Raw genomic sequence first — 17,916 nt, 5'->3', positions numbered from 1 at the left:
CACTTAATTGAATATATTCAGTCAATGTGTTCAGTCAAAAATGTTCTCAATTGCTACTTTTAAATGTACTCATGTAGCTCACTCAAATGTCAAAAGTAAATGTTTTTAAATGATGAAATTAAGTTAATCGGTATGTTTACATGGACAACAATATTCCGATATTAACCCGATTAAGACAATACTCTGATAAATAAACTAGCATGTAAACAGTGATTTCTGATTACCTTAATCTGGCTAAAGTCATACTCAAAGTAATCACAAATCGAATTAAGACATGTGGAGTATTCCTATTTTAGTTGCATTATCGAAGTGCATTATAGACATGTATACACCTTAATCACACTATTAACGTCACATGGGTGTTTTCGCCGCATTTTGTGACAGGACACGTACACACACGGCAGTGCTCAACCGTTTGACGGTAAACAAGAGAGCACTGCTGCGTCCAAAACCGTGTACTTACCTACTATATAGTAGGAAATGAAATACATGTATTTTAGCTAATATATAGTAGGTAAGTATGACGTTTCGGGCGCAGCCAGTGGCTTAAAGCAATCGTGTATTTGCACGTATAGCATGACAAATAATCAACTGCATTTGAAGCTTTCGTAAAATTAAAAATGAAACACGCGAAACTGTATATGGTATCATAACGAAGACGAACTGTATGTAGATACGTGAAATTCTGGAGAGAACGTCGGACGGCATTGTATGGGGACGTAATGACGTGTGCCATTAATCGATCTATGTTTAATAACATGTAGAACGTGAACATGAGAGGAATATTCTAAAAGCAACTCAAGCAAACACCTTAATCACAATATTGTCTTACTCAGAATAAGGTCGATAATTAGATTATTGCTGTCCATGTAAACTTAGTTATGTTGTGTGCTTTTATTATGTATCTAAATCTGAGAGAAGTCTATGTTGCCTGAAAACATCATTCTATCTCTGTAAGTATGCTGGTCATATACATGATTAACATTACATAGTTTACTAATTAATTAATCAGAAGTAAAATATCATGTAAATACCCAATATTTGGTTAGAATCTGACTTCTTGTTGAATTCTTTGCATTAATGCTAGTCTATCCTGGCATTAGCAAAGAACTCTAAATAACTGAGGAAAATATAGACAGTAGTGATTAGCAAATTAGCAAATCTTTTCTCAGTATGCTTTTTCATATTAGATGGAGTTCATGTCTACAGGGAGGCAAGTGAGAGACATCATTTTATACAAGTTTTTGCTTACTGCAGCATATTGAAACATTTCAAAGAGGTAGGGTCAGGGGTGCACATCCTCACGTTTCACACTACACTTGTCTTAGCCTCCTATCTTATGATAACAGTCTGATTGAAATTGGATGCTAAACTGAAATGTAAATAAAATATATCAAAGGTACACAATGCACAGTCATTGGCTGAATGAGGAAATAAGAGACTTTCGAGATTTGTGCTGAATACTAAAATACTAAATTAAATACTAAATAGTAAGTCTAAATGAATATGTAAGGAGTAAAAAGTAAGTAAGAGTACGAACATCCAATTTCAGCGATAATGAAGTACAAATGAAGAATAAATAGTATAACCACTCACCTTATCTCAACAAAATAATTAAACAACTTCTTATATATATATATATATATATATATATATATACATACATACATATTGTTGCTCTGACCTGAGGATATTAGCTCATTTTAAGATGTACATTTGTAATTACAGAGCCCATTCAAGGAAGCAGATATTGTCTGGACAGTCCAGAAGGAAACTGTGTCAAAACGAGAAGCCACTAAAACCAGGCAGGATAAGCAACGGTATAGGATAATCATCTCCAGTGCCGCTATAAGTTATAGACATGGATGTGTTCCTTAAAAGGTAATGAGAAGTTGATGAATGGAGGTAGCTTTTACAGTGCCATCCTGTGCACCTATGAGATACCAAAATAGCTAACTAGAAAGTTAAAAGCATAGGAAATGTATAAACAGCTCTAGGGTTTAGAAGAAAGCCAGGACCAAAAGAGAAAGAATGGCAGCAGTTAGTGAGCCCAAGAGAACACAGACTGCAGCAGCTGTGGAGTGTCATCATAAGAGAAACAGACAACAGGCACCAAAGTGAGGAAGTCACTTGCAGAGGTAGCTTGAAATGAGAGTCACTGCTGGGACAAGAAGAAAAACGGAAAAAAAGGAAACAGAGATAAGGGCGGATTAACAACAAGCTTCAGACTTCAATCAAATGAAGAGCTGAGAGCATGGAAGGCTAGTAGAACACATCAGGGCCTGTTGTTACAGGAACACAACCATCAACAAAGTTAATTATTTTCCAATAGTAGTACCTCCTGAATTGTTTTATTCCTCTTATACCACAGTAGTTTGTCACAGCTAACATTTTTAATTGCATTTTTAAATACATTTAGTTTAATAATGAACAACATTTCACATCATCTTTAAATCTGTTTATGGTTACATTTAAAGTTGTGGAACATCTGTGTGACGGGTTAGTTGTCCCTTATGTTATTCATAGTTCTCACGTGATGTCACATGGAGGGCAAACCAAGGCTTCCTTCCGCTGCCCGCCAGTTATTTTTACCAGATTTATTTAGCCAAAATGCCATATAGTTGTGCTTTTGCAGAATCTCATCTGAGAAAGAAAACCCAGAGAGGAGGAGTTTGTGGATTTGTGCTATTAGACGTGACTCCGTCCCTGGGGAGGGCAAAGATTAAAGTACACAATTCTTTGCGGTGAACATCATCAAGGAAAGCTTAAGCAAACACTGAGTATTTTAATGGTTGTATTGCTTGTAATTATATCTTTATATAATCGTTCAGACATAGTTAATTTTTGTGGAGCAACACAACCAACTTCAGTGGCGTTGACAACTTACACTAGTTAACTATTTTCTGAGTCGGGAAATGGTTACGTTAACAGTTAGCTAATGCTAGCTAAATAATAAGTTATCTAATTAAGGGGAAGTTTAATTTTCAGTCTGAAGAGTTAACAGTTGTTTGAAGGGGCAGAAGGTTTTACTAGTCTGCAGGAATGATGTCACAAACGTTACTAACATTGCTTCTAACTTCTTGGCAAACTAACGTTAGTTATCACTCACCTTTGCTCTGACAATGAAGAATTTCTTGTCCTTCACATCCGAAACTGCAGCATTATTTTTAACTAATTTTAACCCCTGCCAAGTACCCCCCATCTCTTATGGTGGGCTGGTCTGTACTTATATAGCGCTTTTTTAACCTTAGTGGTTCCAAAGCACTTTACACTGGTTCTCATTCACCCATTCACACACACTCACACACCAATGGTAGCAGAGCTGCCATGCAAGGCTCTAGCTTGCCATCGGGAGCAACTTGGGGTTCAGTGTCTTGCCCAAGAACACTTCGGCATGTGAAGTCAATCGAACCGCCAACCCTACGATTAGTGGACAACCCACTCTACCACCTGATACACTGCCGTCTCTTGATTTATTATGTTTCCTTCTTGAGCATCAGGGAATGTTTGCACCTTATGTAATAGTTGTGTACAAGTTCCTCAGTTGTCCTCAGTGTGAAAAGATAGATCTCAACATCATATAGCCACAATTGGAAAGGAGTCAAATATGCAGAAAATGCTGGAAAAGCAAGGAATGTGCAGGACCTGGAGGATTTTTCTGAAGACCAGTGAGCAGCTTAACTGCTCAGTACAAACCAGGGACTCAAGAACAACTATCACAAAACATAAAAACAGTCGTTGGTCATCCAGGTAACAAACACGTATTAAAAATCAAGCATATGTAAACTTTTGCACTGTTTCATTTGTGTAAATTCAGTTATTATTGTGTCTGTTATGTGAAAATAGCTTATTCAGGGCAGTACTAAATAAAAAACAAAACGCAATTTTATGATCCCTCTTATTTAAAAAAAAAAAAAAAAAACATTTTGCAGATTCTGCAAGGCGTATGTAAACTTATGACCTCAACTGTATAACTTATCTTTGTTAAATAACAACACATTGTAAAAAATATGTTTATTATTAGCCTTAGATTATGTGGTGCAATCCCCATACCAGTCCCTGTGAGTTAGCTCTTACTACAGGAAGTATCAGCAAGCACATTAATATAAACCAATAATTTGAATGTATAGCTAACACTAGTGTCAGAGCTGCTTTTAAAGAAAATTATCCAACAGTGTATAAAGCAGATTGGAGATTTCAACAGTGCTGTGGTATAAATATAAAGCAAGCATGGGAATACAGAACAAACTGATAAACAGTTAGACATTTCAAAGGCAAAAACAAGAACCAGAGCTTGCATCCTGGAGGCAGTTAGCAAAGGTGAAGGCAGTCCCATAGAGACATGTAACACGGTTATAATGGGTGTGAAATGAAGTGTGTAGAATGCTGTTACAACCACCTGAGAGGTAAAATGCATAATATGCATGTCTAATACAAGCAAAGGCATGAAATCAAGAGCAGGAAACAAGATGATTGTTAATCAGTGATTTAACCTGATAAATTTACACAGCATATTGTACAGGTATGTGAAACATTTTTAGAGGCAATTGATATCTGCAAGGGCATCACAGTGGCACAGTGTGTACTGTTGCCATTTCATAGCTCAAGGACTCCTGGTTTAGAGATACTGTCTGTGTTGCGTTTCAAATATTTCCCTCACAGGGTTTCCTCTGGTTTGTCTGGTTTCCTCCCACTTCCCAAGAACATATGGGTGAATTAGCTAAGCTAAATTTCTGCTTTATGTGTGGGCATCATGCACTATGATGGACTGGTGTTTCACTCAGGGTGTATTCACGCCTCACACATTGTGTTCTAGGGATAGGCTCCTTATCAGCAACCCTGACCAGAATAAAAAGGTTTATACAGTTATACTGTTACAGTTACTAAAGATGAATGGATGAATGAATTAATCATTTTCACAATATTTTAAAGTTTATATGGCAACATTCACTGTGTGCTAAGAAATAACTGAAATGGAACCCCAGACAGATGCACTAAGATGAGATAATATCAAAAAGCGATCAAAATTAGTCTGACAGACTGAAAGAAGTGAATACAAGTTATCATATGGTCTATATTAAGTTTGCATGATTAAACTCACAGCAGAGCATTAAGGTTTTTTTGTTATTTTTGTTTTTTTTTTTAAGTGTGTACTATTGCTCTAAAAATAGTGGTGTAATTCAATGCCACTATCTGTATCTGTGTCTGTTTTCATATCTGTGATATCTATATTAAACTTTAAATCTGAAGTGGGTGTGACCTAAACCAGAAGTTTTGGCATTTTCAATTCTTCACCCTCATTCTGGTGCATGCTGATGTGAACAGCATAGTTTTATTTATTGTTATTATTTTTGTTAGTACTTGTCCAATTAATTTTCTAATGAATTTACCGGTAGACTTAGTTGGTTTTATTTCCCAAAATATAAACAAACTAGTAGCCTAATTTAAACCACTGTGACCAGTAATTACTAAGAATGAACGAATTAACCTGGTAAATGCATCATGCTTCAGCTCAAACTTTTACGTTAACGAATGTGTTCTTTCTTTTTCCCATAAGCTTCATATATTATCGTTCACTCACATTAAATTAAAAACCTCCCACTTGGGTGTCTGTTTTTGTTGCATTCCACAAGATCCCATCAGATACACATCTGGATTCTCAACCAGATTTATGGCAAGCTTTCTAAAAAGAACTGTATTTGTATCTGTTTAGAACTGTTCATTCTGAATAATATACTCATAATCGGTTGCTTCCCTAACTCCAAACAAAGCTTGAAATAGCTCAGATTAGTGATGCAAAGTCAAACACACAAATACTACTTACCTGCCTTTAATTACAACAGTAGCAGACAAATGATAGTGTACACTCAGTTCGAGCCTTCTACTCATTACAAACATGATCATCCAACCAAACTACTCACTGATCCAGCTTTGACTTCTTTAAAGACCTACCAATGCACTCCCAGAACTCCCAGTTCTATGCCAATCAGTTATAATGAATGCATACACACACGTCCACACTGTTTGTGCCAACATTCCAGGTCAGTAGGCTGACATCAGGGGAGCCCCTAGCACATCTGCAGTGGGCACAGATACCCACAGGCTCAAAGACACAAAACAATTGATCTTTCAGCTGTGCAAAAGCAAAACCATCTGGCACAAACACACACACACGCGCACACACACACATGCGCACACACACACGTGCACACACACACACACACACACACACACACACACACACCTGTGCTCACAGCAATGGCAGGACTATGAGAGAGGCCTGCATTGCACTGTCCTTAAATAGCATAAATAAATAATGGCCCAATCTTCCTAATATGGGTATGTAACCAAACATAATCACACATTTTTTCCTCTGTGCAGTGATTGATGTTGTCCTATTACTTATTTACATTGTCGCAAATTTAAACTGTTTGTAGTTTGAAGTTTACGTTTTCTCAGCCAGGAAGTATGTGTACTATACCTCAAGTGCTTTTGCTCGCTTCTTTAAAAAGTTCTCTATATTCCGTGCTGCATTATCCACCAGCCTTCCTGCATAGTTTGTTTCCACAGTGTAGTATTTCTGATTATTCATAAAGATCTGCAATGACAATAAAGACACAAGAATGCATTTAAGCAGAAAATGACACAATTTCAAAGTACTACCTTGATGTTCAATGCTGCCCCATGAAGCCCACTGACTTTAAATAATTTCAAGATGTGCCATGAGATTTTATCTTCCAAATTTGCAAGTGGGATGTATTATGTGCTAGTTCTAACATCACTGTGAGAAGGAGCAGGCATCAATACTCAAACATTCTTCAAATGGTCTTAAGGCTACAATGCACTGGGTAAGTAAAAGAATTTTTGACAACTGCTTCAGTGAACTGCATACATATAACATGAAAATAACAAAGTGTGTGAAAGTTTTAAAGCACTTTGTGTCAGGATGTGGATGGAAATGGGAAAAACTTTCTGACACAGGTTTGATTTGAGTAACAGTGTACATTTTTTGTGTGTGAGGTAAATGGTTAAGCAGCATGTGTGTGTGTGTTTATGTGTAGAAGCAGTTGTAGTAGTAATAACAGTGGTAGGTAAAATAATAATAATAATAATAATAATCCTAACCTCTACTAAGCTTTTTCCTGCACTGGCTGTGTCAGCTAGGGTCACCAGCTCCTGCTGCATCTGATCCACCCATTCTTTAATGCTGCAAAGAAAGAGACATTACACCCTGTGGAATTTTAAAAATGTACAAAAACACACCATACACAAACAGAGAGAAAGAGAACCCAAAGATATCATCCTAATGAGAACAGGACCATGTGATTTCCCAGGTGTCAGGAATCAGCTGTCATGTTGTAGTGCTGGGATACAAACATGAGTTCGAGGCCTGTTGTCTATTATAAACATTAAAATGAACAAAACATTTCTAAAGACCTTGTTTTAGCAAAACACCCAAAGGATGTTCAATGTAAATATTCAGCCTCAGGATGCTTACAAAACAAACTAAAAACTTTTTTTTTTTTTAAATAAAAGCTAAAAGGCACATTTGCATAATGCAGCCCCCGATGATATCTACAACCAGTATACTGTAGAATTGTGATATCCAGTAAGAAAGGTGAAATCAGTGGCAGACATTTTGACCCTACAGGCTTTCCTGAACTGAAATCTTTCTCTTTTGCATGTATCTTAAACACAATTAAATTCACTAGTTTCCATTAACAAAATACATGTAATTGTTTACTGTACTTAAGTACTTTTTTCAAGTATCTGTACTTTATTAAAGTATTTCCATTTGTGCAGACTTTTATTCCACTACATTTCAAAGCAAAATATCCTCATTTCACTATATTACTTTCAGCACCATCAAATTAGAAATAATACTTACAAATAAATATTTGTCATTTTGGGCTCTTTGCCAGAATTTAGCAACAGCAACATGTGGCCAGTTTTCCCAGGCCACTACAGAAATATCAGTACTCCCAAAAAGAACAGTACAAATAACATATTCCCACGCTCCTCCACTCTTGCATGGAAAGTGGTGAACTGGGATCAGAACCTGAATCTCAGACTCTTACTGTTTGTGTCTATGTTGCACTCCGATCTAATAGAGGACGAAATGTTGTCTTCCAGACTAAGCATTACCTTCTTATAAAATGGTGAGCAAAGAGTTGCATATCTGTCTGTTCCACACACACATAGACACACACAATGCTTTTTGGGTGATGTATTGGTTCTGATGGCCTGAAAGGTTGTTGTTTACATCAAAGTGCCAGAGTGGCAAAAGTTCAGCAGACCCATTCAAACACATCTGATTGGCTCTGGCACTGTCTGTGGAGGCCAAGACCTCTCTCTGCACAGCAGAATAGGGAACATGCACATGGTTTGTGCTCAAAATATCAATACGGCACTGTCTCTAAATTAAATTCTGGATGCCAGCACAATCTGAATCCATTTAATTTAAACTGAGCACATTTATTGGTTTTGGCTGCCATCATCCTGTTGTTGTTTTTTTCTTTCAGTTGTTCCCAGTCTACTGAAAGTACATTTAAATTATGTGAATATTATGGACCGCATACGAGGCCTCTATAATAAAAAGTTTCATTTCCTTATGCAAATACAGTCACATTGAAGGTGTATTTGACCTTAAACACACAGTATCCAGTAATGCAGTCATGATGTGTAATTATGTTGCAAATATGAAATGGCTTGTGATATATTAAAAACTTTCATTCATTTTCAGTAAGTGCTTTATTTTGGTCAGAGCCTATATAACACTGGGTGGAAACCTATCCCTGCCATTACTGTTTCTCTGCAATATAAGTTGCATTTATTTATTTATTTATTTTAAATGTATTTTTGTCTCATTAACTCTCATGTTTCACATTGAATTTATTTGTGATGTCATGCTCTACAATAGTGGTTAATGGCTCATATGAAAGTAGACACTCAAGGCTTTATAAAAAGTATTTATTTTGCTCACCAGCAACTAAACAGAGTCACTATTCTCTACTCACAGAAACCTAACAGTGTCCTGACTAATCTTATAACAGACCTGCAGCGATAAAATAATTCATTTGTTTATACTTATTGAAAATATCTGATAAGTCGATTTCCATTCTTCTGGTGAAATGGAATGCCAGTGTACTGAGAGAAAGGGTTAATTTCAAGAGAGAAAAAAAAGAACAACTAGTGATGAGCAACTATTTATAGCTGCTATAACATAAGTGATAACAGGGACTAACTCATCTCTTCGATGTTCCACAACATTACAGGTGACTGCATATTGTGGTGCAGCATATAGTGTCCCCACCTCACAGCTCCAGGTTCCCAGGTTTGATCCTGAGCGTGGGTTATTCTCTGTTTCGAGTTTCACATGTTCTCCCTGTATCTGTGTGGGTTTCCACCAGGTTCTCCAGTTTCCCCCTACTGTCCATAAAAACTGCATTTGTTGTTTAATCACTGTGGTATAACAGGAAATAAAACACTTCCTCTTCGCATTAAGCTGCATCATACCACCCAGTCCAGGATTGTTTTCCTACAAATGCATAACTATCGTGTTTCATTCCTTGAAAAATGAATCAGTAATTACTTGATAATTTATAATCATGTTGTAATGCAAGTGTCACATTGGCAAGTGATGTATTACATAGCTTTTATAACTAATAATGACCTGTGAATAATTGTACAGCAGCTTTAATATTTATTAACAACTATAAATATAGTATAAGCATTTAGTCACCACTGAGTGTTTCAAGTAAACTTATTATGTTAAATGCTTCCTCATTATAATTAAGTTACTACCTTTATTCTTGTAGTGTAAAATGTACGTTACAAAACATCTGTGCCCATGTCATTTTTGGAAGCACTCAGTGCTTAAACATTTACATAGTAAATGTTTATAATTTATATATATATCTATATATATATATATATATATATATATATATATATATATATATATACAGTGCATCCGGAAAGTATCCACAGCGCTTCACTTTTTCCACATTTTGTGATGTTACAGCCTTATTCCAAAGTGGATTAAATTCATTATTTTCCTCAAATTTATAAAAACAATACCCCATAATGACAAAGTGAAAGAAGTTTGTTTGAAATCTTTGCAAATTTACTAAAAATAAAAAAAAAATTAAAAAAGCACATGTACATAAGTATTCACAGCCTTTGCCATGACACTCAAAATTGAGCTCAGGTGCATCCTGTTTAAATTCAGTTGACTGGACATGATTTGGAAAGGCACACACCTGTCTATATAAGGTCCCACAGTTAACAATGCATGTCAGAGCACAAACCAAGCCATGAAGTCCAAGGAATTGTCTGTAGACCTACGAGACAGGATTGTATCGAAGCACAGATGTGGGGAAGGGTACAGAAACATTTCTGCAGCATTGAAGGTCCCAATTAGCACAGTGGCCTCCATCATCCATAAATGGATGAAGTTTGGAACCACCAGGACTCTTCCTAGAGCTGGCCGCCTGGCCAAACTGAGCGATCGGGGAGAAGGGCCTTAGTCAGAGACGTGACCAAAAACCCGATGGTCACTCTGACAGAGCTCCAGCGTGTCTCTGTGGAGAGGGGCGAACCTTCCAGAAGAACAACCATCTCTGTAGCACCCCACTAATCAGGCCTATATGGTAGAGTGGCCAAATGGAAGCCACTCCTCAGTAATAGGCACATGACAGCCCGCCTGGAGTTTGCCAAAAGGCACCTGAAGGACTCTCAGACCATGATGAAACAAAGATTGAACTTTTTGGCCTGAATGGCGTCACGCCTCATGTCTGGAGGAAACCAGGCACCAGTCATCACTTGGCCAATACCATCCATACAGTGAAGCATGGTAGTGGCAGTATCATGCTGTGGGGATGTTTTTCAGCAGCAGGAACTGGGAGACTAGTCAGGATCGAGGGAAAGATGAATGCAGCAATGTACAGAGACATCCTTGATGAAAACCTGCTCCAGAGTGCTCTGGACTTCAGATTGGGGTGAAGGTTCATCTTCCAACAGGACAACAATGTCCTTGAGTGGCCCAGCCAGAGCCCAGATTGAACCCGACTGAACATCTCTGGAGAGATCTGAAAATGGCTGTGCACCGATGCTCCCCATCCAACCTGATGGAGCTTGAGAGGTCCTGCAAAGAAGAATGGGAGAAACTGCCCAAAAATAGGCGTGCCAAGCTTGTAGCATCATACTCAAAAAGACTTGACGCTGTAATTGGTGTCAAAGGTGCTTCAACAAAGTATTGAGCAAAGGCTGTGAATACTTATGAACATGTGCTTTTTTTGTTTTTTATTTTTAATAAATTTTCAAAGATTTCAAACAAACTTCTTTCACGTTGTCATTATGGGGTATTGTTTATAGAATTTTGAGGAAAATAATTAATTTAATCCATTTTGAAATAAGGCTGTAACATAACAAAATGTGGAAAAAGTGAAGTGCTGTGAATACTTTCCGGATGCACTGTATAATGACATGGCATTGTGAATAGTTATAACATGATTATACGTTATCAAGGAATTATGTGTAGTACGATATTAGAGATTTATTGGGCATTATTAGAGTTGATCAAATGTTTACAAGGAATCATTACTATCTTACAAAGAAGTACACACAGTTATAGTCATTTTTGTACACAGGCTTCATAGAAAATTTTTGCTAGGGCAGTTTTCTGTCACTAATCACCCATATAATCACTCTTTTGGAATGTGGTGGAAACCAGAGAACCCAGGGGAAACCCACAGAAAACACAGTAACATCCACAGTCTTGAATTAACACCTACAGTGTTTATTCATGTTCAACTAGACACAAATGAACACTGAAAAAGTTAAAAAAAAACTCTAGGTGATAGGTCAACACTGGGGATATTGCTGTGCAGGAGAAAACATGTGAAACTCAACACACAGAGTCAACCAACATCAGGGGACGCTGAAGCCTGTGAGGCAGCGACACTACCTGCTGCATGCTTATTGAAAACAGATGACAATTTAACTAAAGTGAAAACGTTTGGGGTTTTTTTGTTTTTTTTGTTAACCAAAGCCTTGATTCATGATGCTTAGAGCACACAATCGAAAATGTAGTGATATTTTTTAATGATTAATCTGCATAATGTTGGCTATTGCAATATTGATATCACACAAGACAAAATTCTGATAAACAAATAATATGTTTTGCAGCGTTTTTTCAAGGCATTAAAATTGCATTCATTGCATTAAAAACCAAAGCCTTCCACCACAAGATAATGGTGCACTTTCAGTGCTTCGCGGAATAACAAACAGGAGTGTGACAAATAGCAAAGTTCAAAAGAAATGTGTGAATGTGTCTCTAGTGGAGCACACTCAGCTGTCCCATCATCTTCTCACCGGTCCTCAGGAAGCACCAAAGCACCTCACGGGCATAACAAACAATGTTGGAGAGCTCTGTTGTGATCAGATTGTGCCAGCCTGCATTGTGGGCAGGGTATATTTAGCATCAAGCATCTGTAGCACCTCACACAATACTATACTTCTATGTATATGCAGAATGGAAATTTGATGAGTAAACAGAAAGATGCTGCTTATTACACCAAATTCATTCCAAGTGGCAAATATTTTCTGGAGGCCCTAGTATTTTTGTAGTCTTGTTGCCTAGACAGTTTTGCCCCACGCTACACCATCTTGATCCAATTAGTATCAATTACTTGCTGGAAAACAGTGCCTGCTTTTTTCCAGACTATTTTTGGAGCCACCAACGATCCACTTCCCTTCTTAATCCTCTTTATTAGCAAGGAGGAATGTTTCCTGTTGTTGTGACTAAAATCCTTTTGTTTCCTGGTAAAGAAGATGAAAACACAACTTACTCTGACATACACATTTCTTATAAGCCCCATCCTGGACACTCTCACTGTCAACCTAAAGCCAAAACACTAAACCTTTATTGGTGTTTGTGTTTTATCTTGAACCAGTCTTGTAATACAGTGCTTTATAACAAAAAAAATAGCTGCAGGCATTTTGAGGAATGGATTTTTTATGTACAAACACATTTACCGTAATGCATTTAATCTAGTGAACATAAGTTTTCACTCACACACAAATGTCAATGTCCATTTAGCATTTAAATTGTCTTTCTCCGAGATCCTTTATAATAAACTATTTAATCCCTTTACAACCAGAGGAGTACAGCTCAGATAAGGGAAAGTAAGTAACCTTAGGCTTTTTTTTTTTTTTTTAGAATAACTCCAAGCACTACAATCATGGAGCAGCTGCTGCCCGTGCAACAAAGTAATATTTAAAAATTTTGTTAGGAAAAATTGACAATGTGAATTACCACTATAAGCAAGTTCATGTATATATATTCTGAAGCGTTTCCAGATAAATCTTTTGGGGCCAAATTTGACCAAAAGCATCACTTTACATTAGGATAAATAAAAGAAGACACCCCAGACAAATATACAAAAACAAATAACACACACACACACACACACACACAAACACACAAACATACACACACACACACACACACACACACTTCTAATGCCTCGAGGATATAAGAATGACAGAACCTACCTACGTCTGTCTAAAGATATCAGCTAAATCCATCAACCAAAGAAGCTCACTATACTCGGTTTAAAGCATATGCATGGTGGTCTGGGAAAACCCATCTGTTATTGCTGCAGCTAAATTCTGGGGGAAAAAATGGTCATGTTTTGAAAAAATCAAGTTTTACTTTGAAATCTGTAACTTAAAAAACATTTAAAAATCTTACTAAAATTACATGGAAATGGTTTTATTTATGGATTTCTTACCTTGCCTTGGGTGTCAGAATTCAAAGATAATGTTTTGATCAAGTTGTTGGATAATGAAACAATTCCATAGTGAAACAGACATAAAACTAATAAAAATCACTTAATCAGATAGAGGCTGTCAGATTGTCCACAATACTCCTGCACTGTCACATCATCATCAAAACTAAGATGAGCACTTACACACTCTGTACATATGACAGCTAATAAAGTTTTAAAATGTTTAAATGACCTAATAAAAAGACATCAATAACAATGAATTTAGGCAACAGAACAGAAATGACTGAATAAATAAGCAATCATTTCCTCACTGATGACCTTTACCCTAGAGATGAGACAGAGACTGATGATGATAATGCTGATAATCAGAGTAAGAACTCCTTTCCCATTGTAAACTTGTAATTCTTTAAAATTTGGCAGAAATGTCATTTTTCCATCAGTAGATTGGGTTATAAATGTTGATGTAGGCACGGCATCATTCAGTAGAACTGAAATTAAATATTTAAATGCAATCTTCTCTCTTTTCACTCTTTTCACTTTTGGGTGTAACCAGATTTTAAAATGCTAGAATTTTACTTGTAGTTGAGAGACATGCAAAGCAGAAACATATTTCAGTTCCTTACCTTCAATATATATATGGTTCTACACTATACATAGTAGAATATGTCAAAATCTGACCATGTACAGTAAATGGTTTTCCCAGGCCACCAAACATAACTTTAGCTCTTACCCTCACACACACTACTCTACAGTTAGCCTGGCCACCAACATCTGTGTCTATTTCTGTGTGTGTTTTTTGTGCTTAACCAGCTGGGCTGGAAGTCGGTGGGACTGAATTCCCTGGCAGTTTATCAGGGGAATAATTACCTGCTCCAGCCTGGGGATCCCTGAGGACTTCCTCTCTCATCTCACCTCAATAATAGATCATTACAATGCAGGAGTCAGAACTAACATCAGTATCTGAAACAAGCAATACTAACAACATGCAGTTGCGACCTAGGAAACACGCTACACCAATCCAAAGGCATATAAAAGGCCATGTTTATTAATGACCCTTAGTCACAGCCATCTCTGGAGGGCTCACAAAGGCAGATTCAATGCAGCATTGCCTTTCTATTTTTCTTTCCTTTCCTATACATTGTGTTCTCTCCCTAAATTTCACCCTAAGGCAGTAAATTAGGGACACCATCACACTGACAAAATACAGGCTGCTATTGATCTGAGCCATCAGTGATGCTATAACACATATTATTCTCATTCATCAACTTATTCCCACTCTCCCTCTCTCTCTCTCTCTCTGTTGACCTGAATGATAGTCAGAACATCTGGATGTGCAGTGGAAATATATGTAGAAAAAAAAAACCACATTCAGTTTTATTTGTATTACCTTTCTTTATCTATAAAACCTGATTTCATGAGAAGTTTGATCTAATCATTTCTGTATAAACTAAGTTGTTATAAATTCGTATGTATGGGTGAACAATATGGCAAAAAAAATCATAATACAATATTTACAATACTGCAAGTAGGACTGAGCAATATGGTTATGTAATATTGATGTTGTGATAATCGATGTCACAATACATTATTTTTCTGAGATGTTACAGGTATTGTAAGTTTGTTTTTTTTTTAATTTCAAATAGATAGATATTACACAGGTAATCATTTGTCGCGATACATTTTGTTTGAGATATTGCAGCTAATGTAAGTCTCCCTAGTTTTATAGTTAAGAAATTTTGTAGGAAAAAAATGTTAAAGTCACGCAGTTTTTGACAATGTTTCGCTGCTTGCCTATATATCATGATACATACTGTATATCACAGAAATGTATCATGAGGCAATGTTTCTGTCCTATCAGCCTAATTGGAAAATATATTTTTGATCGAAGATAATGTATCACATATGCTCAATGTTGTTCTGAGTGCATGGGCTAGTGAACTAGCATGAGGATTTGTTGTTCTGTAAGGCGCTCTGGATAAGGGCGTCTGCTAAAAGCTGTGAATGTGAATGTAAATGTAAATGTACTACCCCAGATACAAGGATAAGTACTGTTTGTGTCTTCATTTCTGAGAGTGTACTAAAGTGGTTATATCACTACTTCTAAAATTATGTTTATCATCTGTTTATAATAGCGGAACACTTTCATCTGTTTGCTGTGAATGGTGATGATGATGATTTTCAAATATGGTCAATTAAAAAAAACAGAGCAGTCTACGAATTAAGCACATGACTGTCTTCAGAAAGCCAATCAACAGTTTGACCAGGCAAAGCACTTTTCTCAGTGTAAACACAGCAGCACCACACCATGTACTGGTACTCACATGAGCGACGTGGGGAACTGCGAGGCGCGCGAACCGTGAAGCGCCGAGCACGCGAGCACAATGAGCAGCGGTGTGAGAGGCGATCCCGGGCTCATCCCGCGCGCCATGTCTCTCCACTCATCCAGCGCTGCACTTCTTTCTGCAGATAACGCTCCTCCCTGCTAGTTAATCGGATTATCCGGCTTCAGGTTAAAGTCAGATTGTGTCCAGTTCTACGCGGTCATATTAAATGGCCCGCCGGTTATCGCGTGTGCGCGCGCAAACCGTCTTTTCGTCACGTCTTCCCGTCGCGCGCAACGGACGGTCATCCGTCTCCCCCGTTTTAAGACCTGAGAAAACTCGTGAAGCAGGAGTGTGGCGGGAAAAGTGATCGATGGGATGGACGGATCGAGTCGGTGTGTGTATGCGTGCGTGCGTGCGTGTGTGTGAGTGTGTGCTTACCGGAGCCTCATCTCTATTCTAGTGGTAGAGCCTACAACCAATTGGCTGGCATCTCTCTCTCTCTCTCTCTCTCTCTCTCTCTCTACCCGATTTATGCCATCAAATTACCACACACACGAAAACAAATGAATAAATGTGCCTGTAAATTTGTACAGTTGAAAACCTACTCAGTAAATTTGAAGGAAACACACTGTAAAGTGGTAGCTGGATAATTAATTATATCAGAACACATAAAGTCTGGCCTAAACTACTTGCTAAGCTTTGAAAATCATTTACCAGCTGTGCATTTATTTTTCCTTCCATCCATTTTTTGTACTACTTTTCCTACACAGGGTTCCGTGGAGCCTAGAGTCTATCTCAGGGGACTTAGGACATGTGGCGGTGCCAACACATCACAGGGCACAATCAGACACACACATACACATACACTCACACACCCATTCACACACTACGGACAATTTGGGAATGCCAATCTATGACGAATGTCTTTGGACTGAGGGAGGACTCCGGAGTACCTGGAGGAAACCCCCGAAGCATGGGGAGAACATGCACACACAGGGCGGAGGCAGGAATCGAACCCCCAGAATGTAATTTATTTTATTTTATTTTATTTTATACCGCAGAGCTATTGAATTCTCAAATCTGATTGGTCAGAAAGTGTTGAGTAATTTTCTAAAACAGCAGCTCTGACAATATTAGCTGTAATTCAAATGATTATATTAACGTGCTCATTCTAATACATTATCATTGAAAAAAATTAATTAACATGTATGGAAGGAGTATCAGGTGTCCCCTCTTGTTGGTGTTTTTTTCCAGCACATTTGTGCCTCTTGTGCTTTTTTTCAAGGAATAATATTATAGAAAGGTTATGACTTAATAAATGTTACGAAACAGTTTAAAAGCATGTAAGTCATTAATAAATGAAAAATAAGTATTAACAAACTGCTGTAGTATAAGAAAAATAGAAAACTTTGAAATACGATTACTGGAAAATAATCAAGTTTGGCGTGGGAATAGTGACTCTTTTGTTTCAGGTCACATTACACCACCCTGTTGTTGTTTACTTTCCTATAACAGCATGTCTCTCATGGTTTATTCCATTCTTAGATTAGATTGTTTTATATTATTCACCCAGCTCTCCCAGGATAGGCTCTGGCTCTAACACAGCGCTGACCAGGAAAAATTGCCTACTGAAGATCAATGAATGAATACATGGAAAGTCAAAAGTAACAAACAAAGTACAATTTGCATATTATAAATGCAGTCTAGGAGCAGAAAATGAATAAATAAAGATGAAAACTTGCCATATAAGTTGTAATAGTAGAGTGATTCAAATGGCATGCACAGCAGTCTAAAGAAAG

The 17,916-nt window shown here is 37.3% G+C and overlaps 1 protein-coding gene across 1 annotated transcript in view; it reads right to left on the bottom strand.

Moving 5' to 3' along the window:
- LOC128606937 (voltage-dependent calcium channel subunit alpha-2/delta-1) overlaps positions 1-16,573 on the bottom strand; it is a 109,726-nt gene extending 93,153 nt beyond the window's left edge. The window contains exons 1-3 of the mRNA XM_053623501.1: positions 16,115-16,573; positions 7,126-7,207; positions 6,482-6,598 (exon numbers count right to left, since the gene is read on the bottom strand). Of these exons, the coding sequence (XP_053479476.1) occupies positions 6,482-6,598; positions 7,126-7,207; positions 16,115-16,221 (306 nt within the window). The 5' untranslated portion in view covers positions 16,222-16,573. The remainder of the gene's footprint in view (positions 1-6,481; positions 6,599-7,125; positions 7,208-16,114) is intronic.
- Positions 16,574-17,916: the final 1,343 nt, after the last annotated feature.

This window comes from Ictalurus furcatus, chromosome 4 (genome assembly GCF_023375685.1).
Source record: "Ictalurus furcatus strain D&B chromosome 4, Billie_1.0, whole genome shotgun sequence".
NCBI lineage: Eukaryota > Metazoa > Chordata > Actinopteri > Siluriformes > Ictaluridae > Ictalurus > Ictalurus furcatus.
Note: the sequence above shows the minus strand (reverse complement) of the source record. Positions and strands in the feature narration are given on the sequence as shown.